Source organism: Cystoisospora suis (genome assembly GCF_002600585.1).
Source record: "Cystoisospora suis strain Wien I chromosome Unknown contig_3938, whole genome shotgun sequence".
NCBI classification, from domain to species: domain Eukaryota; phylum Apicomplexa; class Conoidasida; order Eucoccidiorida; family Sarcocystidae; genus Cystoisospora; species Cystoisospora suis.
The window spans coordinates 11,339-37,554 of NW_027156733.1; the positions used below are offsets into that span (position 1 = coordinate 11,339).

Consider the following 26,216-nt stretch of genomic DNA (forward strand, 5'->3'; position numbering starts at 1 on the left):
CCGCGCACTCTAGAACACACTACGTCATGACCTCAGATCCCTGACTCCCAGAGGGCGTGGCGACACCTGTACACACGAGCACTTTTAAACGAGAACGATGTTCCTCTTGGAAGCTCACCTCCATTTTTTCCCTCACGGCAATTAGCAGCAACTTGCGTCCCAGGTCTCCGACTGGGAACTTGACTCCAGGATAGTAATCCCTTCTTATTTCTCCCGTGTCTAAAGCATCTAGCGAAGTGCGATCGATTTCCAGTGCCAGCGCCTCAAGGTCGTACGTCTGACCGTACAGTTGCTGAACAGTCGCGCGAGGTGCGCCCCTTATGCATCTGTTCCCCCTCGTAAGCTCAGTAATGCACCGCTCTCCTTCTTCCATTGACCTCTCCTCATTCTCTGAGTGCATCTCACCCGCCTCACTACTGCCACTGCTGCTTGTCACATGCGGCAGCGTCAGCGCTCCGGGCGTCTCATCCGGGGCCGCCTGTGATCCATTGCAGCTCCCCTCTGACGTGATTCCCCCTGAGTTCACCGCCGTCGTGTTTCCGCTCGGCGTGTGAACAGAAACAGGTGAGGTACCCACTCCGACGCTGACAGCGGGAGACAAGCTCGTGCAACCACCGAGTTTCGAAGAATAGTCTGTCAGCCCGTCTCCATCCAGCCCCGTGCGCCGAACTACGGAACCTATGTTCGTCGAAGTGGACGACGTAGGGGACACGGCTTCAGAAAGAGCGCCTGAAAACTGCCCGTCAGTCACCACTGCATATTGTAAAAGAGAAGACACCATGCAAGACTCAATTTCGCACAACGCCACAAGAGAAGCAGCACACAACGAAACCGAGACTGCAACATCAGCGTGGGTGCGTGCCACTTAACTGCTCACATACATTACAACTACCGCTAGCGCCTGACAACGCACTGCGGCGCACTGGCTCTCGAACAGTCTAACACCAACAGCGGTTGTGCTCTGCTTCGCCTCCAACATTCCGTCAGCCCCTTCGCGGTCACTCTACACGAGGGAGAATTTGCCTCCGCCTCTATCTGGGGATAATGCGAACCCAACCACTACCCTACTCGAAAAATGAAAACCGCTGCCTCACCAGACCACCAAACGTTACTCTCACCTACCGTCAGCGCTCTCCATAGCCACTCCTGAGGTCGGCGGCTCACTGGTAAAGCTTGGAGGGTTTCCCTCAAAACTCAATGACGAATCTGCTGCTTCCGCTCCTCCCCCTTGCTGGCCACGCATCACCCACTCTCCAGACCACTGGTAAGGTCCCCGAAGGATGAGGTATTCCCCCCCAGGACCTCCTCCTGTCTGGTACTGCCCTGTGACCTGATCCCACTTCTGCCGGTCAGCAGGCCCCTCAACCTGCTGCTTCTGAAACAGCAAACCGTATTGCTCTGGAGCCAACGCCATGCCTGCTGATCCCTGCCACGGGGTTGAACATTCGACGGTCTGACTGGCAGACACCACCGGAGCAACTACGGGCACCTGCTGGCAACCCGTTGAAAAGTACCCTTCAACACTTCCATTGGGCACACTACTGCCGCTCGATCCTGCCGCTGACGCCATCTGAGGAACCTCTCCACAAAACCGACGTCCCGACAAATGCATGGACGCTCCGCCACCTGTCTGAACCAGCAGGTTCTCCATGCTGCTCATAGTTGAACAGCAGTCCAAAGCGGCGAACGACGGAGTCTGCATGCCTTCAATGTTCGTTGAGTTCGTGGCATTTTCTATCCGCGACGCCACCGCTGACTCTTCACCAAAAAACGGAAGCGGCCCCCCCTGAAAAACAACACACGAGCTCGCTCCAGCGCACATAATCACTGTATAATCTGTTCCTATCGGGCTCTGATGTCGTATCTCAGGCATAGTTACCACAACGGTAGTCCGTAGTCAAGCTCTGATCCCAGCTATGTAGTGAAAGTCCACCACGCCGGTACCTACCAGACGACTTCTTTGCATACAAAAGCTGTTCGTCGCCCAATTGATGGCTAACTCGACTCACACCCAAGGGCGTCCCAACTACACTTCCAAAACTGGCGTTCCCACCAAGAAAAAAAAGTTGCGAACCACGGCCTGTGCTGATGTTGCGCGAAGTACACTCACTGTCTCTGACTGGACTCCTCCGAACTCTGTTGGCTCCTCCTTGCAGAACAACGCCACCGGATGGTCCGGCTCCGAGGACCCCGCTCCCCTGAAAGCGGAATCCGGGGCAACACAACCGCCACAGCTGGGGTTGCTGTCTGTCCCGTCGAGTCCCTGACGCCCACTCCGCTCAGCCGATGCCAGCTCATCATCGCCTCGTTCGCTCCTTCCGTCGTTCAAGAGCTCCTCGCTACGCATGACCGCAGAAGGGGTAGCCGCTAGCTGACTTTCAACAAGAAAAGGTGTCGTGGACGGGACAAAGAAGTCGCGGGACCCCCCAAAGTCACCTGAGCCCCTAGAGGAGAGAGACGAGAATCTCGACAACAAATCGTCTTGTCCGTGAGAACTGGTTCGACTAAGCAGATTGGCCATGGTGGGGTCAAAGGACATCGACCCATACGCTCCCCCACTGTCAGACCGCAGCAAACGGTCGTACGAACGACGACCTAGCATGTTGAAAAAACCCCCCTGTGACAGCTTGGAACTTCTACTGCTGCCGCCACGGCAAAACACGTCTCCACCAAACACAAGACTCTACCCCGTGAACCCTTCTGCCAACGATATAACGGAAGGCTTTTGATCGATGAAAACGAACGAGACCCGGTTCCTTTATGGTGACGACTTACGAAACCATGAATCAACTCGTCAGCTTCTATGTCTTCGGCCTTCGCCGCAACAGCAAGTATGCGTTTCCAAGGATAACGCACACGCCCTGTGCAGCTCATACGTGCTCGCACGAAAACACTCTTCCCCTTCCACAGTACCAACCGGTACGACCGGTGGCTGTTCTGAGCTTCCTCCTGGCTACGGAGCTTCCAGACAGGCGAGGAGCCTTGTCACTGCGCCCTCTGACTCCGCTACACTCACTACTACACGGAGGCTCACTAGCACGCGGCGTGCATCGACAAAACTGAGTGCTGCAAATAAAACATCAACACACTGTCCCCAGGAGAAGAAAACCACGTGAACGAACTCGCCAACTACACTTGACGGCTGTACGGGTCAACGGATCCGCAGGCCCCTGTAAACCCTCGGAGTGTCCGACCGCGCCCAGACCAATCAACCAACACGCGACTATCAAAGCGAAGAAGCAAACGCCTACACCAGCATACTACTGCGTGCTATGTAGACTCCCAAGGAGAATACACGCAAAGCAGGTACAAATGGATATCCGGCTACAGCTGTGAAACATGACAATAAAACGACTTCGTTTCACGCCTGCTCGGCACGCCCCAGCCTTCATACCCCCCCTCCACCCGTCGGGCGCAGAAAACACGAGGTACGTCTTCCTTCCATGCTTCACCGCAAGAAAAAGGCACAGTGCTTCGACTTGCTTCCTAATGGCGAAAAGACCCAGGAAAAGAACTGCCTTCCTTGCACAAAAACTAACAGCAGGCGCAACGGGGCGCGACGAAAAAACAGCCCGCCAGGGAGAGCCGAACGCTATCACCCACACTTTCGGCCAGAGAAAAACTCTTCACTATGCCACTGAAAAAAAAAACGTACGCGTCAAAAAGAACCAAGCGCTTGCCAAAATACCATTTTCCTGTCTACCGTTGGTCAGGTTCACCTATTGTCCATTGGTCAGTCAATGGACCACGACCGGCGAACAAACGATAATTCAATCTGCAATGGGTCTAAAGGCAAGGCCGATAATTTTGAAGCTACAAAATCTCATAAGACTGCGCTAATATTTCCAACACAAAGGCTTCCGATATTTACCAACCTCTAGACTACACTCGCAACCAAGGTACAGTACCCCCTACCTCCCGGTTCCACGGACCGGGCTGGAGCCACGCCAGCTGCTGGCTCAGTACGGGTGGTAAAGCTTTGCGCGCAGTAAAAACAAGACTTCAAAGGAAGCCTACCGGATCAATGTACGCCACGACAAAGTAACATATCTCTGAGGAGGACGTATGCAGTTTTTGTACAGAAGAATCTTCCCCTCACTTTCTCGGTGGTCCTTGCCGCGTGATGGTTGCGAACTGGTGCCGGTGGAGCACCAGCGGGTGAGTTTCCAGCCGCCCCCCGTCCGCGATCTGGCTCTGCGCCATGGTCCCAGCCTGGCGCCCGCTTTCGCAACTAACCAGTACAGGGCGGACTGAGCATAAGCCGCTGAACCATTATGGGGTGGTAGGGGCGCGGTCCCCTGTCCGCAGAATGGACCGGTGGGCTGGCTGGTCGGACATCACGCACCGCCGCGCTGTGCTTTCCCGTGGTTTGCGGTAGGCTTGCAGACTGACTGACACCATCACTAGCGCATGCCGAGCTGACCGAGCATCTACGCCCGCTAAATGGACGAAGTCTCGCCGCAAATCAGCGGTCAGCCGAGCGGTTCCCTGCGGTGGTTGTGACTCCTTCCCCGTTTCGTGCGTTTCTTCAGCGCTGTACTCCAGGACTTTAACCACTCCCACTCAGTTCCGACTATAGAGACCAACGCTCCTCTCCCTGTACAGTCGTGGGTGCGCGAGTGCAAGCAGAGAGAAAGGATGCCGCGTCGCAGCCAGCATTTCCAGAACCTTCCGGAGCTAGAGTGGTTTTGGTCTTCCGGATACTCCAGGTCCACGGTAGGAATCCTTCAGTGGCGTCTAGGAGAGGCAACAAAAATCAATGATTTACCACGCGTTGCCTAGCGGTGTCCGCCAAGGGCCGCTCGTAATCCAGGGCGAAACGTGGTGGATCGTGCGGACAACGCCAGGGCGTTTTCTGGTGCTCGTGGGTTTGGGTAGAGCACGTATCAAGCCGTAAGCTGAAGTGTTCACGGCTTAGATGCGGTTGTTCGCGGTTGGGACTGTTGTTCAGAGCGACAGCGTCGTGTACCTTCTGCTAACAGTTCCGTTTCCAAAGGAGGTTGTTGGGCATCCGCCTGGAGTGTCGAACCGGAGCTTACTGTGCCCCGGCGGAAGCTCACGGCCGACGTTGCAGATGCGACGGAAGTCAGGTTCCGGTGTTTGATTAGACGACAGCGTGGTTCCTTTGTTTTTGCTTTATCGAAGGGGCATAACGAGAATGACTGCTCCCGCTTCCGTCTTGTTACCACTTGTCAGCGGGCGCAAACCATATCTGCCGTCAGTTTGACAGTTCTCTAGCTCGCATTTCCTGACATTCGAACTGCAGAGAAAGCACATGCTCCGGGATGATATCTGCAAGCGGGGGCACTTGATTCATTTCGTAGCGTGCTGCCTCGAACGCTCGGATGAACGCTACGACTCATACCTACACGTGAACAGGAATGTACACTTCGGTCTCGGGTGGCTCGCTACGTGCTGCGCTTGGGGGCGTGTCCGCCGTTGATCAAAACTCCTCGGGCACCGAGATCCGCTCTCTGTTTTTCCCGTGACGGACTGCTAAGAGCTTTTCTCTATCCGTTTCCTGAACACCGATATTCTAGAAGAGCTGCAACCGGCATTCGCCAAGCTTTCAATGTTATCAAACCGGCTGCACTGCCACGAACCATCTGCGTCTTTCAAGTGCACCCGCGCGTACCCCTCACGCCAGTATAGCCGCTGTTCACGCGGCAGGAGAACTACTCCGTGTCCTTGGTGCCTGTACGGCTCAACAGGTGACGGGCAGTCTTCCTTTGCATCCGACGAATTCAGCACCTGCTTCCTGACTGGCTCAGACAGAATGTGGCAGTAATTCTTTCGGTCGTCTTGCGCGTTCTTTGCAGCGGCTCCCCCTGACCGGGTCCCGCGTTGATCTGCCTTCTCGTGTCCGGCGTTCGATCTGGCTGGCACTAAAAATTCAGCCCGGCCTCGCTTTCTTTTACCGCGTCGACTCGCGCCCCCGTGTTCCTGTTCTGTGGGTAAGCGCTGGGTCGCCGGTTCGTTCGTCTTGGACTTCGGAAATTGTCCCAGCAACGCTGTTCCTTCTATGTTAGTCTTCGCCGCTTTACGCTTGGAACTGTCTGCTTCGGGCGACTGCTGAGCTTCACCAATCGAAGCCGACGTGTACTCCACGCCGTGTGGAAGCTGTGCATCAGTTAGCTCGCGAACTCCCCACGTCTCCGTTCTGCTTGCAAGGCGCAAAGTGCAACGAGGAGGGAAACCGAGAAACTTTTTGCTCTGCGGCCGCAGAAACACCATGGCCTTATGTGCCGGATATCACACAAAAACTACGTTGTAACGAGGATACTAATAACCGCGATAGCCTTGGTATATCCATGTATGCGGGTACACGATTTCTTGGATCGTAGAAGGCCAGAATGTTTCTCCGACCTCACTTAGTGCGACGGTTCCTTTTTCCCGCTCCTGGTCCCACCCCTCAATCTGGATGCATGCTTCTCTGATACAGCATACAACCAGGTTCGCTTTGGGCGGTATGGCTTTATCTCAGCACAAGCATGTACGGTAGGTCATACATATTCTGCGATGGTTTTGAAAATGATGGCAACGGCTAATGTCAGGTCCCAACGTATCCAGCGTGGGACTTACGGTTTGCCCACGAGACCGTATTCTCCATGTCCGATCAAAATGTATTCTTCTACTCCCCTTCGGCCTGGGGTTACAGCCTCTCGCCCGTTCCAGCGAGATTGGTCGCCTTCAGCTCGTGCGTGTCCATGAGCGCATGAGGACTGACTCGTGAGAGGGTGTGTTTCAAAATCTTGCTGTGCCGTGCTCTGTCCGTCGTCTCCTCCGTGGCCGCGTTGTTCACCATCCGTGGAGAGAGGCTCCGGACTCGTGTGGGTAACAGCCTCTCTTCTCTGACCGTGTATTCTTCGTGGAATTGCCTGTCGTGCCCGGTCAAAATCCCTGAAGAACCCAGTCCAGTCGATGTTAAAGGGCATCCAGGAACAAATTACAATATGAGGGGCTATAGTACCGAGAATATTTCGAAAGTCATCTCGTACTGTTCGGCCATACAGACACTCGAGGCCTTCTTTACGTGCCTCACAAGCCACGTAAGTGTACAATCGGCGGCTTTCCGGGGCCCTTCGCGAGACGTGCTTATGATCCACTGGTTCTCTTTCGTCTGGTTGAAGAAACTCCGGACGGTCACCCGGTGGCACTATTCCGGACGAGCCAAGAGAGTTCAACGGCGGAGAACCGTCGATCGACTGGGCAGAAAGCAGTTTGTCCATTGTCGCGGTCAAATGGTACGCGAGGAGACCCGTGCCTGAGCCAATTTCAAGGATACGGACTGGAGTAAACGACACAGTCCGGGACTTTTCCGCAAACAGGTGTCTTCCCGATTCAGATTCTGTCGCTCCCAGGGTACATCGAACGCTATCGCGCGAATCCGGAAGACGCGGACCAAGAATGACAGTAGCTTCCCAAACACCCTCTCTTTTTCTCCTTCCTCCATCACGGTTCGCGGGTCCCGTTTCCCCCCCCTCTTTTGACTCGCAAGGTCTGACATTACCCTGGAACTCCTCGTCTCTCGTCTGTGATGACTCGGCTGAACTCTTTTTGGCTCCATCGAAACCCATCTCGCACGGACTGGCAGACATAGCCCCGTCAACCCTGTATGCCTGGAGACACGACGGGTGATTCTCCGATCCAGCAAGGGCGTAAAAGTAATGGCATACGCGCCTGCAGAGGTAGTGCGCCAGGAAATCAATGGTCTCTTGCCTGTGCGATCGATAATACAAGGTCATTGCGACTAATCGATTCATGGCAACCCTTCTGGCGGTACGGTACTGTCCGCGTATGTAGGCTCTGTTGTGAGAAACGTGACAGGTCCACGTGTGGTTACATTTTCGCTACAAGAATGCATTGTGAGTTGATGAGCATCCCTGGTCTGGCTGTGTAGCAGGCCACAAAGAACGCAAAAGCAGTGAGCTCGCGCGCCAGTGCGAGGCGACGCAGTAAGGACGGGAGAGACTACCGTAATGTTGGATAAAACTGGCGAGTGCCTATGAGGCGTCGACGGGCAGCTGGCATATCCGGCGACGTGATGATTGCACACCCTTGTACATCCCAAAAAAGCTGCCCTGATAAAGAGTGCACCTGACCTGACTATGTTGCCGTGTGTTGTTCCCTAGCATGCAGTGTAGCTGATATACAACTTAGCCTGGCCTTTCTGGAAACAGCACGAGAAAAGAGGGGCGTACGTGAAGACTTCATAGAAGGGGAAAGATGCCGGGTTCGAGCAGAGCCACCACCACGCCTCTGAGGGACTCAGTCTTGTCGTCTTCGGACGCGCAGAGCAGGACGAACTTCCGCCTAGTGAAGCAGGCGTTTGAGAATCTCCTGGAGTCGACAGTTCGGATACGTCGCGGTTTTTGCTCACGGCATGCCCATGACGTGGTGTCCCATCGTTGTCTGTTGAAGGCCCGCCTGCTACTCCTTCTTGCTTCTCAGACGAAGAGTGAGATCTCTCTGGCAATTGCAAGTCTTTCCGAGCAGCGCTTATAACCTCCCAATGTGTTGGCAGAAACAGCGTCTTCCGCATGCACTCGAACAGCAGAGAGAGTGACGGGTACTGACGGGTGAGCTCCTCCGGAACAATATGCCTACCGTGGTGGCATTGCATTTTTCCCACTGCTGTACTGCAGAAAGGCCATAGAGAGCAAGAAGCACTCCGCTACACCTCATGACTCCTCCGGCAAAGAGACAGGAAAACTCTTCAGCGGTGTGTCTCCTTGCAGCTGTACGGGGACGAGTGGCTACACAAGCTGGAGCTGCACGCATACACGTTCTCTTCGGTGGACTGGCCGCACGAATTTTTCGGAACAGCAGTCAGTTCAACGGACAACAGCAATGCCGCTAACTAGTAAAACGGTCAACCCGAGCGGCGCTTGCTCTCGGGCCCCGAAGTGCGGCTGTACGACGGAGGCGTCCCGCAACGTACGTTAAAGGCTCGGTTGCGATTGACGCAAAACGCCATCACCTCCTAAAAAGGATGGATGAATGCCTGCCGGAACGCCGCGGACACTGCAGCCTGGTCGCGCTTCTGGACCGCGAACGCATGCAGAAGGAATTCAGAATTGACGAGCTTGTTCTCGTGCAGATGAGCCCGGCCACAAGGAGCACCAGGATGTCTAGTCTTAGAGTAAAACCCACAGTCCATCCGGGAAGGCACAGGATCAGGTTCCTTCCTTTTACTCTGTCACTTGTGTGGGTGCCACGCGTATGACAGCCTCGTCCATGTGAGTCTACTTCCAGTTCCCACGAACACACCAGCTGAGAAACGTAGTATACCCTCATCGCGGGCAGGTCCGCAGGGACCCACGGATTCAAGGTTTGTTTATTGGTTAGCCGGATGGGACCCTCCCAGCCCTCTCCTCTCCGCACAGCATATCGCATCCCCGTAGTGTTGCGCAGCTGGCTGCAAACTGAAGAGAAGCATACTAGCGTTCGGCAGTCGGACCTCACTCACACGGAAGGGCGTCCATCGACTTTTCAAGCGACGACGTCTCGGAACGCCTGGCGTCAGTTTCTAACGACAACAGAAAACTTACGCGGGCTGCTTCGCCCACCGGCATCTGATATGCCCGCAAAGATACAGTGCTCACTCGGGCAATAACCAGTCGGTGAGCGGATTCAGTAATGCTGTCACAGGCTAAGAGTACTGCCTACAGTGGCAAGAGCCCTGTAGCGTGTAGTGGCTTTGGGACTCCTGGTGCCGTACAAAAAAAGAGACGTACGGTGCCGTGAAGGCGCTAGACCTGCTACGCAGGCGGAGAGTGTACACTGACTTATTCTGCTAGCAGGCTAGCACTGTTGCTGTGGAAACAGTGCTAGATAGAAAATCTGAGCTGTCCACTCTAGTAGAAGCCAGGGATTTTGGGGAGCGTGCGCGAACTCCGAACGCCGTAACCGCACGGAGTGTCAACTCCGTGCCTGCGTTCGCTTCTCTACAACTGAAAGTGTTTCTGTACTGTGGCGCGGTGAAGGCAAGCCGCTGTCGCGATTCGGGGCACTGGCGAACCTTATATCTAGTGGCACCTGTTGCTGTACAGCGGGCACCACAACATCGACCGAAAAGCGCGACACTCTCTTCATAAGTAGGGGGCTGCATAGCAGAGAGTTACCATTTTCTTGTCACAGCTGTCCACGCCCGGGTACTTCGAACTGGTGTGTGTGGGCCGGTGGCGCGCCGCGGCCCGATCTAGTGGCAAATCTGTTTCATGAGCACTGCGATACCTCCGACAGCCAGAAGTCAGTCGCTTACGGATTTTCGAAGCTGCGAAAGAAAGTCTCAGTGGAGCTAAGGAGAGTTTATTCAGTACAGCAACCGCGTAAAAAGTCGCTGACCAATCTCACTAGAAAACCCTGATTTCAAAACAGGCAGCTACACTGCAAACACAGGGACGAGTTTCACCGCCAGTTGTCTTTGTAAGAATTATCCACGCCTTGGATCTTTTGTCTCTTCTTCACAAGATCCTCTTCCTTGCGTTGCTCGCGCTGGTGCTTGACTCCTGTAAACGCCTGAAGCTTCACGTCTTTCGATCGAATCGCCTCCTGAAAAGTCAGCCGGCCCGCACACAGAAAGAATGACCAGACATGAGACGCGCCAAGAAAATTGGTCGTTAAGTCGAACTACCGTCAAGCTGGAAGCGGGAAACACCACTGCACACACATGTCACTGGGCCATTTATTGTTACTGTCTAAGTTTGCCAATACTGGAGCACAAACAAACAGGCCCTCTGCAGCGTGAGTGTTTCCTCTGTCTGGCCGGGACGATGCTCGCACCTCCTGAACGATTACTGAGCTGAAGACATTACTTCTACGGTAAAACGTACCGGGTCGCCCCCAACGCAGTGCTCTAAAAGGCCACTTGCACAACAGGTAAACAGCCAGGTGAGCTGCGGAAACACATGACCTCTTGGCTAATGGGAGACGAAGGAGAGCTCCGTGAAGTGGATGCATGAGCCGACACGGAACAACCGACGAGAAGGTCCCGAGTAGCAAGGATGCTATCACTCGTCTTCACAGCAACCACTGGAAAACTTGTCTGCTGGCAGAGTTCATGTGTGCTATACGAGACACAAAGATTGCCTGTCCCATACGGCAAAAACAGTCAAAAATATATACGACATAGCCGAATGTTCGGAACCCGGGTTTCCGCAACTAAAAGGCATAAACTTGCTTCGGTGTGAAAATCTGAGCATGCCAGACGACTACGGTGAGGCCGAGGTGAGTAACACATTCTACTCACCTGATAATCTCGCCACGCTCCCACCCGTTCATCCCGTTTATCTAGCCATTCCTTCCTCTCCTTGCATTTATCTAACTCTTCCTGTGCCTGCTTCTCCAGTTGCTGAGAGCGGAACACCAAAGGGTGATAATTACCCAAGCCACGCATGTCCGTAGATGGGGATCTCATTGACTACTCCTGGACTTCTCTACCAGGTAGTAGGGATCCAACGCAAACACAGCCGGACACCCATCTCAAAAGACCAGTCAGCTACTCGTGCACAGCGCGCTCTTTCGCTAACTGAGAACGCTATGGCAGCCAGAATGCAAACAAGTACCGCCTCCCCGCATAACCGTAGACCATCAAGGGGAGGTGAATCCATGTACGCACGAGCACACACACACGTCATTTCCCCTCTCGCCCGCTTACGCACTACAACAGGAACTACGCCCCAGCAAGAACGGACTATGCAGACCTGAGTACACGCCGGTGGACATGACGGGAGAATGCGAGACAAATCTTCCATCCGTACTAGCGAAGAATACTGAGAAGGTTTCCGAACTGTCTGCAGAAGTCTCCATGCATCAGTGATCACAGAGACGGCGTCAGTACCTCTTGTTCGTAACGCTCGTTGGCCTTTCGTGTTCGCTCGGCATATTCACGACGTTCCCTAGTTTCCTCAAGAAGCTTCTCGCACATGGCCATAATCTCTGCCTGAAGCTCTGCGGGATCCTCGGATAGAAGAGGTACATCAATGCTCTCTAACAAACAACACACAGATTTACAAAAAGCATACTGAAAGAGAAAACTAAGAAGCACAACAAAACATACATTGATCACCCGGCGTCCGCACATCACAGCAGGAGGAGGCGACAGCCACTTTATACAAAGCAACGAGCTGAACAACAAGAAGTTCCTGAAGTTCTATATGGAGTGCCCACCCAGTACACAGAGAAAGGAAACGGCAGGGGATAGAGGTCACTCAGTTGAAGATATCACTTGGGGGTTCCATGAATCTGTAGAAGCTAGGATTGTTCTATAACTATAGCGGTCAAACTTTGACTGGCCATACAGGCCGAAAACTTCGAAGCCTCAGATGAGTGAACGAATAACTCTGAAGCATTCTTCGCAGCCGCGTGCTTTTGGCGGACAGCCAAGAAGCGAAGGAGAGAGGGGAAAGCAAATTCGTTTGCTCACGTGCTCGCCTCCGTTTATTCTCCTTCGCATTTTCTTTCAGAACTCGTTTCTTGGCCTCCTCTATGACATCACGATACTTCTCACGCATCTCGGCTTTCTGCAGCTGCTCGTAGGCCTTGTTAACCACTGCGACATGGCACAACAAAGATCGGGCAACGCACCCGTTTTCACCTACCCTTCAACGGGGGACAGCGTCGGGTAGAACAATCGGGGTGGGCGACACACTCCGAAACACAACAGGGCGAGCTCTCTACCGAAAGGACATCTCTACTTCCGCAACAGTGGAAGACGTATCTCACGAACTCCTACATTGAGGGCTCGAGAGTGCAAGCATGCAGCCTGCAGTCGAAGCAAAAAGCACCAGGCTTGAACGCTTAGTGACCCACAGCCGTACGAATGCAGAGACAGGTTCACATACGCATGTATGCACCTGCTGTGCGTTGAACTTCTGTCAGCAGGCATGGCTCACGAGGGATGTGGGACTAGAGCACCAACTGAACGCTAACCTTGGAATGCCTCTTGGGCCTTGGGATGCTTGCATTTGTCAGGGTGGATTAGGAGAGAAAGCTGCATTTAATCAAAGAAAAGAACCCAAAATTGCGTCGAGTCGGTTTTTGCTACACGAAAAAAAGATTGTTCTGAGGAGTGGAAAAAGCAAACGTGCAAGTACATCCAGCACAACGGAATACCAGAGCGGATCCGAAATGCACGAAGACCTTGTCGGAAAGGTGAGGAAGTATCGTTTCTCCACAGCTGAGAGTTGATAGTTCACCCACCCACTAGCAGCAGTTGACGACCAAACCTTCTCCCTCAATGGTGAGACTATACCCCTGTCGAAAGAATCGGTGATTTAGTGACGAATGCGAAGCAACGTACTACAAACCATAGCGAAGGCCGGAGCGTCTTTTTCACAGGTGCAGGTACGCCCCACAGGGTTCAGAACCCAGTTCACAAGCGAATTCTTCCCAGAACAAGATGACGGCAGGCAAACTCGTTTTCTCCGTAAACGGAGGTCATCCACCGATATTTCCGCAGCAACCGACCACTTGTTGAGCACATGAGCGGCGTTCGCGCGAGCGTGAGTACGCCTCACCTTGCGATACTGCTTGCGAATGTCATCCTCAGTAGCGTCGGGCCCAAGAAGAAGAACTTGAAAGGGAGAAGGAAACGTTTGACAAGTGAGTCGGATGCACTCCTCATCAGAGGACTTAAACTTTCTGGTTATATTGCCCTGCTGCTTATCTTTCCGCGCCCGTCCTAGAGTGTAGAACGAAAGACAGTTAAAGAGAAAGGCCTGGTGTAGATCCATTCACACTCAAGGCAAATGACTGCCCTGTCAGGTGGACATGATACAGATAAAACACTCACGATACAGAAAAAAACTCACTGAGAAAATTCATTCTGATTGAATCACGCTAAAAACCGAGCGGGGAGACAGTTGGCGAGAACTTCGGAAAGAACTCTTCTCCTCAGGACGAGCCTGAGTTGCCAGCGCACCTTGCCGCGGATGTGTCGAGGTCTGCCCTCAGCAAGTGGAGTCGTGTGAAGCGGATGTACAGAATCTGCTTCTCTCCGGTCACCGAGACCAAGCAAAAGCTCGGTCTATACTGGAGCAAAGAGAATAGAAATGTCCGAGTGTACACGGGAACGAAACGCAAGGACAGAGATACCCACACCCGTGGGCTTGAGAATCAAGAAAAAAATCATAGCGCTTCTTAGGCAGAAGGCACGCCAACAGGTACCAAGAGCACGCGGAGTAACCGCAACGAGATTCTTCGAGCACAGTATCCGACGGAGTGGCTACAAAACTACGAAGACACCCCTGACATTGCTGGGGCTCACTTGTATCAGAAGCTAGAGCGGACAAAGTAACAACACGCCGATCGATGCAGACGTAGATCAACCCTATTTCACACGAGATTTTCCCTGCTAACCTCACCCGTAGGTTTCCCAGCAACGGGGATGTCTTTCACTTCGTTCATGAAAAGTTCGAAAGCCGCATCAAGGTCGGCACCCTTATGTTCTTGCCCGGCCCCCATATCGGCGTCTGCCTGAGCCTCCTCTTCTTTTCTCTCCGCTTCCTCTTCCTCCTTAAGGAACTCTTCGTAGGAGGGAAACTTTAACCTCGACGGCCCTTGTTCTTCATCCTCATGGGCTGGTTCAGTCTCCTGGGGCTCTTCATTCTCATATTCTGCTTCCCCATTTTCCCCGGCCTTGATTTCCTGCGCAGGTCCGCCAGTAGCCCTGTTTTGTCCCCATTGGGCGTCTGCCCTGTCCGCGTTTATTTCTTCTGGAATCCCTATGCAGCCATTGTACGTCACTGGCGGCACCGGCGTCCGAATTTCCGCCCTATACCGTCTGGCAGGATGTCCCGAATCACCTTCAGGTGGTTCTTCTTTCATCATTTTAACACTTCCATGGTTCTCTACGGGGTCCTTCTCTTCACTCTGAGCCTTGGATGTGGACTCTCCGTAGTGGAGTGCCCCAATCTTCCCCTCACTTCCGGACGAGACAGGGAGATTGCCAGGGTCACCCAGTCCACCTGATTGAGGAGGAGCAGGTATTTTTGGTGAGGTGTCGCCTGGAGGACCCTCGGCAAGGTTTTCTGACGTCGGCATTCTGAGAATGCTTGAGAACAGAAAGTATGCAGTTCCTCCCCTAAGTGAATCCGTTTAGAGGCGCAGAGGAAGTCCACGGGCACACTCTGGACGTGAACGATGGTTTTTTTGCGAAACCCAGATAGTCCGCTTATACAAAAAGAAGACGCAGAAGAGACAAGCGGCGCACACCAGAAACACTACGGCAGCGAGAAACAGATCACAGCTTCAAGCTGACTCTCGAGGATGGCTGTATCACAAGCAGGAAAAACCGCCCAAGAGAAACGCTCGATCCGACAGGGACCCCCCAGGAGGTGTTCGAGAATCCAGTTAGTGTTGTTCGCCAAGGCGTGAAACTCAGTTTAGAGACGGCGTGAGCCACATCTAACCGACGAAACCTGTTTAGCAGACGAGGACGGCGAATACCTCGCATCCAAACCTTTGAAAGGATCCCTTGAGACAAGACCCTGAGAGGCGGTCAGGGGTGAGCGCCGCTGAGCAGGGCTCAGCAGGGAGCTCGACTAGTAAAATGGAAAAAATGGGAGCGGGGCAACTAAAAATAGTCTACAGAGCAGCAAAAACGCCAAGGGGAAGCCGTCGTGTTTGTGCCTTAGAGTGGTTGGAGCACATGCTCCAGAACGGCCCGATGCTCCTCCCACCAGGACATGCGCAAGGGTCGCGTGGATACAAAATTCACATGGAAGACCCGCGGAGATGTCTCATAAGTTTAAGCCGGACATACCCGCTAATTTCGCTTCACGGACATGGAATCATGCTTTCTCCGGAGTCCCGAAAAATTCTCTTCCGCACGTCTTGTTCCTAGGCGTATCCGCAGGCACGCTGTTCGCTGGTGCATGCCTAACTTGAAGCCATGTACATCGGCTTCTGGCAAGGCATCTAGGACTCCTGCTCTTATCCCGTCCCTGAAGAAGTATTGCTGCAACTAAAGCCGTGTAAGCGGCGTTCTGTTGTGTAGCTGGAAGGTGCTGGAGCGCCGTCCCCTCTTCGAATGGGTCTGTCGGTCCCGGTTCTATAGCCTTCTGTGGCTCGGTGCGCCTTTGCCGCCATCCCGGGGAGACGTCTCCGGCGCAGCTGAAAGCCCGGTGTGCTTCTTACTCCTTCTTGTGAGCTCAGGACTCCGTTGAGCGTTCTGTCCGAATCCCGCCTTCACGGACTCGCAGAAGTCGTCAGGGTCGTATGGTCTCTACCGTTTTTTTCTGAGAGATGGCACATCTTTGCAAACGTGAGAACAGCTAACTCTTTCTCGTCGAGTCTGATTCGGGACAGCGTGATGATGGGGCGATTGCTTTTACATTGATACTGGGTCGCAGGTGCTTCCAATTTCGGTGTTCCTGTCCTGTGGCCGCATGGCGGGTATTTGTCACACCGAACCCTCCGTCTTCCCCGTAGCAGGCACGTCCGAATTTTTGTTTCGTTTTCTCTGTCTACCGAACTGCAACAATGAGAGCCGTGAAACTGTCAGGCTTGCCTGTGGAGGTCTGCGGCGGATGGAAGGGCAGAGAGGAGGGTCCGTTCACATGCAAGGTACGCTCTCTCGCCATCCGAAATGCGGGCCGGGGCATTAACTGGTGGCGTCGTGGTTCCTCTGTATGTACCACGGAGGTCTCCGTTGAGGGTTTTTTCTGGCAACGATCGTCTGGTCTTCGCCACCTTTTTTTCCGAGCTCGCGGCTTCACTGGAGTGTCTGGACACAGGCGACGGGATAAGCAGGCAGGACTAGCCCCTCGGGAGTCTCGCAGAGTCCGAGACGACAGTCAGGCCAGGAATACTTCTGCTTTGCTGGGCAGCCGCGACAAGCTTTCTCTTACTGACCACTGTTACAACGCCAGTAGCCCAGGTGGAGAATCTCTTTGGATACGCCGCAGTAAAGCCACATGTCTTAAGGACCATGGGAATCAGGAGCGGAGGATGGCTGGAAAAGTGATGAAGCCTCTCACTTCAGATGTCTCGGGCCCCTCAGGGACTCGAGAGCCCTGGATCTCGCAACTCAAGTCCTTTTCTTTGGTAGCTTTGCCCGTTCGTTGTTCATGCTTTTCTTCTGTCCCTCCCCCTTCTCGTCCATTTCGAGGTTCTAATGCTAACGCGGCCGTCTCGTTGTCCCCCTCTGGCCTCCGTTGCCCGGCGTTGCCCCCGCTGCGACTGCCGACGTTCTACTCTTGTCGAAGGAATTCTTACTCATCACATCGCTGTTGTTCTTCCTGCAGCCGAGAGGCTGCCTTGCCGTTTCCCTACTGCTATTCTCTTCTTTCCTGGCAACCTCTACTTTCTTCTTCTTGTCTCCTTTGTGTCCCTGGCGGAGCTCGTCACGGCACACACACAGAAGCGCTCTCCTTCCGCGACGCACGTCTTCCCTGTTTCCCTACGGGGCAGGACGGGGTTCTGACATGCCTCTCATCGAGGGACAGACTCGGTTTTTCTTTTCTGCAGAGGCGGTGGTGGACCAGGTGTAGCGGCATGCGCAAACCCGTGTGAGTCTACCAGATTTTTTTTTGCTCGGTCGTCTCTTCCTGTCAGTCTTCGTGTATTGGGCCACCCCAGTTGAACTCGGGTCTTTTTGCATACGTTCAAACAGTCGTCTCCAGGTAGCGTTCACACGTGTTTGAGTCTGTCTCTGCACCATAGAATGTTACTTTGTGTGTGATAGGACCACTGTGTGAGCCTAAAGGAGCCCCCGCTCCATCACCACTGACGACATGGAGAAAAGACACAAGGTACTTCACCTTGTTTGGTTTTTGTGTGCTGCGGGACACTCAGTCATTCCGGAGTCGAACGAGAGGAAGGTTATACAGGACCGTATAGTTATGAGCACTGGTTTGTGTCCGAATTTATGTGGGTAGACATCTGTGTACGCGGGTCTGCGTACGGAGCATATTCCCGACAGACAGACACGTGCGCTTCTGGATCAGTACACTTCAGGCGCGTGACTACCCTTATTCTCCGTAGCACTCTCGAGTCCCGCACATACAAATGCCAGTATACGTACAGGACGATCATGGGGTACATGTTAGATCATGGGGAGCAGGAATCTACACGGACGCATAGGACGGTTTTATGATCTCTCATTCGTCTCCCAAGAAAAGTTTTCAAGGAAGCCAGCGCACCTAGCGTCATGTGTCACTAGGAGCATCATAAACTTCAACAGAGATCTTTCTGAATACATTCATGGCTGAGTAGGTGGGCACTTCTACGACCATCTCGCGGTAGAGAAGTGAGTACGCTTCCTTTGGTCATCACGTATTGTGCATGTGCTTGCATCGTTGTGTACGCATGTCCAGAAATATGTCTTTCTTCCCTGTGGGTGCGGCCGAGTCCGATTAACAGCCAGCGACCGCCAGCAAGTTCCCGCGGTAGAACGGTACAGTTCTCCGTTCAGTTCCGACGAGAAATCTCTTGTGATCCGTAGGCTCAAGGGCTTCCGACTCCACTGAAAGGAGAAGGGTAGAGTTTTAGTCTCTCCATACTTCACTGTGCTCTCTGAGGGCAACAGACGGCTCTCTTCGTTTTGATTTCCCTGGAGACCGGGGAGTAGCCTCGAACTGGTTTAGGAGCTGCTTTTGTCCGTGGTTTTGTCGCAGGAAATGGAGCAAGGACTGGGAGGTGCTGAACAGAAAGGTGTACTACGCTTTCGACGAAAAGGATATCCGGCGCTCATTGTTGGATACGCTGAGCGCTCATCGCAAGACAGCTTCTATTTTTTATAAAGTTGTGAATCTTGTTCCTGCACTGAGTAAGTGACTGATTCTTCTTGTCTATTGATGGACCTGTATTTGTCCACACATCTTCTTGCCCTCCTAGGAAGATTATCTCTGTTGAAGACAACTTTCGGGCAACGCTGGGGAAGGGTTCGGCTCTTACGGATTTGTTGAGACCGCCAGGCTACCGTTTCCATGTTTGCAGCTGCACGTGAAGCAGTTCCTTCAAACAAGATGGCAGCCAAGAATTGCTTCCAATATTCTGGTAGAGTTGTCCTTGGAGTGTTATGCGTTTGCATGGCCGTCTCCCTTGGCTGTAACCACCTGTGTCTGTTTTACCTCATGGGCGTCGTGCTGCGGTGCATCGTACCTGTAACCAAATTCTGTAGTGAGGAAGGTGATTCTACAACACTGCAAGTACATCATAGCCACAGAAACTTTCTCGAGGGATCTTTAAGTGCGGTTTGTGTGCTCGCTGCTGCCTTGCGATCAGGGGGTGCGTCATGTCATCCCGTCCTGCGTGCTTGTTCTCAAGCATAAAATATCACTAATTGTTTTGTCCTCGTCTTGTCTTGGTCTCCTGGTGCAGTCCACACATTGTCCCTGCCTGGGCCCTACACGTTCTTTGTACCGACCGATGCGGGCTGCTATGCCCACTTGACTCCACAGACAATGCGTGCTCTGAAGGAGAAAATATCGCTCCTGGAAGAGCAGCAACGCCAAAGATACGCATCTACACACCAGCTTCTCCCACCTGGTGTGCCCCGAGCGAGCGGGGGTACTCAAGCTTGTACTGCCTCTCCGATCGCTGCAAAAGCCCTCGCCAAAGCTGGGGGGTTGAGTTTTCCAGCGCCAGCGGTGAGCGCTCACGAAGGAGGAAAAGCAGGGACAGCGGCAGCTTCTGCTGCAGCTTCGAGGGCTGCTGACCAGCTGAGGACCTTTGTACTCGCACACGTGATTGCAGGGGAATGGCGTCTGAAGCCCTTGCTGATGGCGGTACGTGATAGAGGGGAGAATAGATCTTGTTCTCAGCAGAAGGAGATTTTCCCGCAGTCGAACGTGGAGGAAGAAATCGACCTCGTTTATGATAATATCACGGGACGTCGCGTGCTCTGTCGCCGAGCTGTCAACGCAGAGTTGGCAGCCAGCCGCGCAGGGCCGTACTGCAGACAAGTCAACACCCACTGGCACTAGACGGATGAAACTTAGTCCAGCGGAGCACTCAAAGTGTAATTCATGCTCGTGTTGACTGTGCGTCCGCACCAATGTGAGGGTGACTGAGCCGTCTTTAGGTGATGGACGTAGAACCGACTTCACCTCACCCGCTTGCTTCAGAGAACACCTTACATATCTTGTCTGCTTTTTTTCGTTTGTTGAAATGTTAGGATGGTGTGGTTGTTTTCATGAGAATGACAAGTAGCGGAGAGTCTTTACCTCTGCGCTTCCTCAGGCTAGAAAGAACTCGATGACTCCGGGAAGCTGTGCGCCTAATTGCAACCCCGAGTACCTGGCCCCCGTTATGTACGCTTCTCGCCTGGCGCTTTCAAACCTCACGACGGCAAGCGGCAGTTCGGCAATGAAAGACGAGTCGGTCCGGAGAGAAGAGTCTCCAAGCTGTTTTCTTACATCCCCAGAGATTACACAGGAATCGGGCCATTTCGAACTCCCCCAGTCATTGAGCGGCGGTCATGGGATACGCGTTGACGTCAGACCATCTCAGTATGCCGCTGTACTGCCTATCACGACGAGCACCAACTTCACCGAACCGTTTAAAGCCAGGGACGAGAATAGACAGATTGGGAACGCCTCAGAAACACGGAAAGAAGTGAGCCTCGGACCTGAGAACCGGAGTTTTGCTCGCGTGGGTGGAGCAGCGCATATCTGGGTCTCTGGAGCTCTGATAACGCGTGGGGACTTACGAGCCCACAATGGAGTCATGCATTTGGTTGACAGACCTACAGTACCGTCCTGCCTTTCTGGAGCCTCATCAAGCTGAGGGGTTTGGGGAGCATTCAGACCTGGAAGCAGCTCTGGTTCTTCACCGCGTACCACGCACACTGCTTTTCAGAGGGTCTACCCTGAGAGAATTGTGGACTCAAGCAGGGTAAAGAGGACGTAAACTGTGTGCACCAGATCCGGAATCTATGAACTCCGAGGCGTTTGCCGGCTGTGAGGGGCAATGAACGCGATCTCGCCGTCCCCGCCTCGGGGCATACCTGCCGTGAAGGGCAGCCCGCTAGCACACGGACAGCTTCTAGCCAAGTATACGAAGGCTCCGGGAGGAAGCATCCACAGGGCCCACAAAGCTATGCTTCTCGTCTCAGGCTGCATCTGCCGCAAATTCCCGTTGGCGCCGAAAGAGCAAACACCTGTTACCTGACCGAACTCGGCGCTTCGCGTTACTATCTCACGCGCTGTAAAACAGCGGTCGCTAATCGGAAAAGAACAGAGAAAGGCGGAGTTGTCAGTCGGCCTCTTAACAGTGAGGCTACGCGTACTCGGGGAGCAGAGGTCACTTTGGCGTGACCCTCACAAAACGACGCCATGCCGGCTTGATGACTGTTGATGGGAGCTCAACAATTCGGAATACAAGACCACAGTTGGCGTGGTCTCTGTTGTTTGGCGCAGGAAAACGAGACCGTCAGCCTCTCGTATGCGATGGGAGTGTCACTGAGCTTATACAGTTTTGTGTTCGCTTCAACGCAAATCCGAGATCTATTTCCGGTTTGGTGCAGTGGTACCCGCCAATCGGGAAACCAAGAGCTTTCTATGCCTGTATTTGAACTGTATGCTGTATGAACTGCGTTACGCCGCTAAATCGGGTACACTATTAGCGCGCTAGTGTACATTTTCTGTCGTCTTGCCGAGAGGGACAAGCTTCTGGTATTGCACGAGCACACCGAAACAGAAGTCTGCAGGACATGTTCGCTCCGAAGTGTCTGCGCTTGCGAAGGAAGCGGCCGCGCACTCCCCAGAGACACCTTTCAAGTGGAATCCAACCGCACGCGCAGGCTCCCAGTGACGGAGCCGTCGGTAACAAGAGCAGGATCAGATGCCAAGAAAAAGGCGGAAGCCCGTCAGCCGCCACAAATAGCGTTCAAAAGTGACAACACTTGCCTTCAAGGGACGTCTTTCTAAAACTATCTCCATCTTGTCCAACCGACTAGCCTGCTATCGAGACAGGCAGGTAAGCACCACGTTTTGACTGGTTCCTAGTAACGGCACCCCTTCTGGAGAGACTTAAGGTACTGCTTGGACGCCCCTTAGGACGGCCCCGCTATACTTCCCCGCGCCCGCGGTATGTGGCGTCTTCCTTTGTCCTGAAAGTTTCGTCCACGGTAAGGGCAAGTCTCTCCAGATGCGAATGAGACGGCATACAGCACTACTCCGAAGTGTTTTGTGAACCCAGGCTGGTTGACGGAGACAAAGTCAAGACAGAAGGGCCAGCCGAAAGCACTCACCGTTGATTCTTCTCCTTGACGAGCGATCTGTCCAAGCCTAGCGTACGTGCTCTGCTGCAGTTGCCACACTGGCAAGTGCCATACAGGGGAGGGGCAGCAGCGGACTCAAATTGGGTGGTTGCGGTTACCACTGGTGGCTAAGACTATGCAACAAGCGACCGTCGTCCCTTTTCTGGGACTGTCGACCGCAGTGGTTGACGCCGGATGTCCACGGTCTCTCAGTTTCTTCAAGCCCACTGGCACGTCGACCATTCAGGTTTAACCTGTCCTGGCGCTCGTCCTGCTGGAACAAGGCTTGTTGCTTTTTCTGCACTCACCTGCGGGGTCGTGTCTTAAGGTTCCGAAGCGGCTGGATGTCTTGCTGGGGAGGGCGGCGTCAACTCAAAGACGTCACCTGCCGTGAAGTCATCAGTGTGAGTAGGTTTCTGTCGCCACACTTCCGCAGGAGAAGAACTAGGAGGGAAATACACCCTAGTGAGGAGCCGCTGCGCAAGCGGGTGGTTCCGCTACCTGGAAAGCCGGGATTTTGACAAGATGCGGAATCGAGCAATTTCCTGACTAGCGCTGTGACGGGTTAAAGAGGCAACCTAGGATTTCTGTCGGCTATACCCTTGTTCAATCTTCCGAACGGAGAAAAAATCCTTCACAGGCGCTGATCCGCAATTGCTGTGCCCCATGTGCCGTGCCGTGCGTGGTTTACCGGCCTAGCCTTCGTCCCCTTTATGCCTTTTGCGATGGGCCTGAAATAGCTTTTACCTTGCTGATGTACGGAAGCACTGGGAGGTACGACATCTGTTATGGGTGCCCCTCATCAGCGGGGTCTACGGATCTCTTCGTTTTTCCGTTTGCGATGAGCTCAAGATAGCTTTTCCCTTGCTCACGTACAGAGCACTGGGAGTCGTACGATACGTTTCATGGGCGGTTCTCATTAGCAGGGCCTACTGATGTCTTCTAAGCAGAATGCGCCTGCTCCTCTGTCCGGACATGAAGAATTTCCTTCCCTTCCTCCTGACTGAGCGCTGCATGGGGTGGAGGGCCTTCCAGTAAGCTCCTCAAGTGTAAGCCCGCCGCCCAGAGCACCTGTTGTATAGAGATACGCGATGGGATGGAGGCTTGCTGCCGCAATGGGTTGGTCTCGACAAGAACCCTCAAACTGCTTTCCAGGAAGACAAGGATTCCTTGTAGCGAAGCTGCGAAGGTCGTCCTTCTTCGGTTTAGAACGCCTTCTTGATCCATGCTGAGGATCTGATTGTTTCTAGATTTTTGACGTGAGCAGTTGCATTCGGTCGAACCAACAAGGAGTGTTCCGTTCTCCGGTCCTCTGATGCATACGAGTCCGTTTTTTATACGATGTGCGTCTGCGCCCTTTTCAGCCACATCCCGCTAACATGGAGGGCGTCTATCCTGTACTTCTTCCCTCTCCTCTACGGCAGCTTTCTGTTAGGAGCTCTTATCTTGCTGCCGTCTCCTTTCATCAAGCGTCCTTTGTTCGCTTGCTGTTGCCTAGCATTTGCGCTACTCAACATTCTTACGTTTACTATCGGTCAGATTGGCGTTTTTAAGCGCTTAGACGCAGCCCTCCGTGGCACGGTTGTCTTGCTGGTCATGGAAAATTTGATGATCTTCTTCATTGCCACATTTTTGCTAGTGCATATGGTCTATGCCCGCACGGCTACTTTCCGTGATGATCGGACGCTAGAAGAGAAGTCCTCAGGAGCCGTAATGACACTCGCCAGCGCGCTGCCTAAAGACTTGGTTGAAAATGAGAACTCTGAAGAAATGGAGGAGCCTGGAGAACCCTTCCTTAGAATTTCTGACGTTGCGAGGTGGTGGCTGACTGTGGGATCGAGTATCATTTTAATTGTCTGCAGTATTTTGACATCCTTCTGCCTGAGAGCAGTGGCTGAATTGCAGGCGGAACTGGATGCTGAAGCGTTCGTGGAAGACGCCAGGCATCTCCGGGACAGCGAACGTGTGATGCTTCTCCAGGCATCCAGGTGCTGCCGCCCGGACTCCGCGGACCCGTTCTTGCAGACTCCTGACTTTTCGGAAGGAAAATCGACGCCGCGTCAAAGTGAAGAAGTCTATTGCAACGACAGCACAAAGAAAGTGGTGCTTCAGCAATCGCAGCAGCTTCAGCACCCGCGGGCAACGCCGAGACGGACACCGCGGACTACGCCCCCCAAGGAAAGGGTGGATGGGCAGTCCCAGGAAAGCCTACAGTCGGGTGACCACCCCTCTACTCTGAACGACAGACCAGCAGACGAGGCTCGCGTTTGATGGGCCTCGGTCTGTGACTGCGAATCTGTTTTGCGACACGATGGGTATCTTGCGTGTGGTGTCTGCTGTCGGAGTAATAACTAGACCCGTATGAGTCAAAGAGCGTCCGCGTGCGCGTTGGTATGCTTTTGTCGGAAAACTTGATAGCTTGCGGAAGCCAGTGAAGTCCGGCCTAAAGGACGGCTTGCAACCGGGGCCTGGGGGATGTCGGCGCGGAACCCTCTTTAAAGCTGGGACAGCAGCAAGGCATGCACGTAGAAAAGGTTTTGTTGACGAACACGTGCCAGAAGGTGGCTCTTGTATATTTCCCCGTCGTGCTAGCGTGGAAAACTGTGCTCGGTTCCAGAAACGACTTCGAATCTTCGTCACCAGCGGACACACTCAGGCACGTTTGGGTGGATTCGTACCGTCATCCAGACAGAAGTGACGAAGAAAAAGCAGTCATAGTAGAGTGCCAGTCTTTGCGCAGACTGAAGAGGACCTTTTCGACCCGTCTCTCCGACCCTAACGGGTTGTCTCAACCTCGAGTACAGAACCGCCAAGGACAGCAGAGCTCAGGCGACGTCTCATCTTCCAGCGCGGCGGAGCAAGGGATGAATGGCCACCTGTAAGAGGAGTACTCAGGACTAGCAAAGGTTGCGCAGTCAGCAGGACTATGGAAAGAGAACAACACTTCGCTATCGGTCGCCTCGTCTTCTGATCTACCAGGGCAAAGCCATTCTTCGTTCCGAAGGAGCTGGTCTTCACTAGGTATTGGGCTCGACAATAATGTTGTCCAGTCATCCGCTTCGGAGATTGGAGTCACGAGTGTGTCGACGGTTGACGTGGAGTCGCTTGCCTCAACCAGGTCCGCCAAGTCTCCCCGGCAAAGGATTGCGCCCGAACAGTCCGCTGAAGGAGACCGGTCGGGCATCCGAAAGTCGCCGCCGTAGTTCTCTGCAAACTCATCGGGATCGACCCAGCTAGACGGAGAATGGGATGGGTCGCTCGAGGTGCGGATACTCTGACGCTTGATGAAGTTGTCGATCCACAACCTGGAGGTTATGTATCGGGGAAAACTGTGTTGTATGTGGACCAGCTTGGCAACCCTAAAACCTGATCCTACGTGGCTGAAGAAAGACAACTATGAAATATACCTTACTGTTGGATCTCTTGATACGTTACGGGCGTGTTTGAATCCCGGTTGATTCCCAATCTCTTGAGCAACACAGCGTCCACTTCTACGTCGTGTGGAGGGCCAGCCCGCCGCCGCTCGTTCGGAGGGCCAGACAGAATCTTCTCCCGTTCTCTTCTCCAGTACCGGATCGTGAAAGTGCTGACTCCCGCGGCTCTTGCTGCAGCCTTCACACTCAAGTGGTCAGTATCAGCAAGTATCCGCCGCCTCTGGGCGTTCGAATATATGACTCCTTTGGCCATGCTGTTTTGTCCCAGCTAAAACTTCGCGTGCAGAATCACACTGGGCGGTGTGGATCGGAACAATTAGCTGATGCCGGCAGCCTCTGCGACCCTCTTTCACTCCTCACACAGCCTTGCGGGGAATCCGAGCTAAGTCTGGAACACGGGACTGTGATTGTACTGGCGCCCTCTCAGCGAATGTACGTACACCGGGAGCGATGGCTGTTCTGTCGGTACACTGCCAGCTCAGCAGCGAAGCTGCGCTGCCATCGAGGCATACCGAGGTGTGGATATACTTCGCTACTAAGAAAAACACTACTCAGACACCAGCAGCCCTTTCCCG

At 53.6% G+C, this 26,216-nt stretch overlaps 5 protein-coding genes across 5 annotated transcripts; 2 read left to right on the forward strand and 3 right to left on the reverse strand.

Annotated features, from left to right (window-relative positions):
- Window positions 1-219: 219 nt before the first annotated feature.
- CSUI_007441 (uncharacterized protein) lies at window positions 220-4,718 on the reverse strand (the record flags this gene model as incomplete). Its single annotated transcript, XM_068067586.1, has 3 exons — window positions 2,111-4,718; window positions 1,123-1,786; window positions 220-753 (listed from the first exon to the last, which is right to left on the reverse strand). Coding segments are annotated over exons 1-3 (1,689 nt in total), but the record flags the coding sequence as incomplete, so codon positions are not given.
- A 730-nt stretch (window positions 4,719-5,448) lies between these two features.
- Window positions 5,449-9,051, reverse strand: CSUI_007442 (uncharacterized protein). The gene is made up of 3 exons (XM_068067587.1): window positions 8,202-9,051; window positions 6,583-7,680; window positions 5,449-6,160 (listed from the first exon to the last, which is right to left on the reverse strand). Exons 1-3 carry the CDS (start codon window positions 8,621-8,623, stop codon window positions 5,497-5,499), a joined length of 2,184 nt encoding a protein of 727 aa, XP_067920430.1. The 5' UTR covers window positions 8,624-9,051; the 3' UTR covers window positions 5,449-5,496.
- Window positions 9,052-10,366: 1,315 nt separating this feature from the next.
- CSUI_007443 (uncharacterized protein) lies at window positions 10,367-15,893 on the reverse strand. Its single transcript, XM_068067588.1, has 7 exons — window positions 14,367-15,893; window positions 13,521-13,684; window positions 12,934-12,994; window positions 12,428-12,553; window positions 11,843-11,991; window positions 11,252-11,353; window positions 10,367-10,554 (listed from the first exon to the last, which is right to left on the reverse strand). Exons 1-7 carry the CDS (start codon window positions 15,043-15,045, stop codon window positions 10,411-10,413), a joined length of 1,425 nt encoding a protein of 474 aa, XP_067920431.1. The 5' UTR covers window positions 15,046-15,893; the 3' UTR covers window positions 10,367-10,410.
- Window positions 15,766-21,561, forward strand: CSUI_007444 (heme detoxification protein). The gene is made up of 4 exons (XM_068067589.1): window positions 15,766-17,513; window positions 18,621-18,772; window positions 19,327-19,733; window positions 20,188-21,561. Exons 1-4 carry the CDS (start codon window positions 16,486-16,488, stop codon window positions 20,731-20,733), a joined length of 2,133 nt encoding a protein of 710 aa, XP_067920432.1. The 5' UTR covers window positions 15,766-16,485; the 3' UTR covers window positions 20,734-21,561.
- Window positions 21,562-22,436: 875 nt separating this feature from the next.
- CSUI_007445 (uncharacterized protein) lies at window positions 22,437-25,924 on the forward strand. Its single transcript, XM_068067590.1, has one exon. It carries the CDS (start codon window positions 23,549-23,551, stop codon window positions 24,476-24,478), a length of 930 nt encoding a protein of 309 aa, XP_067920433.1. The 5' UTR covers window positions 22,437-23,548; the 3' UTR covers window positions 24,479-25,924.
- Window positions 25,925-26,216: the final 292 nt, after the last annotated feature.

What these genes read in the sequence shown, in the direction of transcription:
- CSUI_007443 (XM_068067588.1), bottom strand. Translation starts at nt 15,045, where the DNA reads ATGCCGACGTCAGAAAACCTTGCCGAGGGTCCTCCAGGCGACACCTCA. An exon ending in CGTTGCTGGGAAACCTACGG is followed by an intron (nt 13,685 to 14,366) that starts GTGAGGTTAGCA and finishes TCTACACTCTAG; the next exon opens with GACGGGCGCGGAAAGATAAG. An exon ending in GGCCCAAGAGGCATTCCAAG is followed by an intron (nt 12,554 to 12,933) that starts GTTAGCGTTCAG and finishes GCCATGTCGCAG; the next exon opens with TGGTTAACAAGGCCTACGAG.
- CSUI_007444 (XM_068067589.1), top strand. Translation starts at nt 16,486, where the DNA reads ATGAGAGCCGTGAAACTGTCAGGCTTGCCTGTGGAGGTCTGCGGCGGA. An exon ending in AGCGGCATGCGCAAACCCGT is followed by an intron (nt 17,514 to 18,620) that starts GTGAGTCTACCA and finishes GTTTTGTCGCAG; the next exon opens with GAAATGGAGCAAGGACTGGG. An exon ending in GAATCTTGTTCCTGCACTGA is followed by an intron (nt 18,773 to 19,326) that starts GTAAGTGACTGA and finishes CTCCTGGTGCAG; the next exon opens with TCCACACATTGTCCCTGCCT.
- CSUI_007442 (XM_068067587.1), bottom strand. Translation starts at nt 8,623, where the DNA reads ATGCAATGCCACCACGGTAGGCATATTGTTCCGGAGGAGCTCACCCGT. An exon ending in CCCTTCTATGAAGTCTTCAC is followed by an intron (nt 7,681 to 8,201) that starts GTACGCCCCTCT and finishes CTACCTCTGCAG; the next exon opens with GCGCGTATGCCATTACTTTT. An exon ending in TACGGTCTCGTGGGCAAACC is followed by an intron (nt 6,161 to 6,582) that starts GTAAGTCCCACG and finishes CCTTGCAAGCAG; the next exon opens with AACGGAGACGTGGGGAGTTC.
- CSUI_007445 (XM_068067590.1), top strand. Translation starts at nt 23,549, where the DNA reads ATGTGCGTCTGCGCCCTTTTCAGCCACATCCCGCTAACATGGAGGGCG.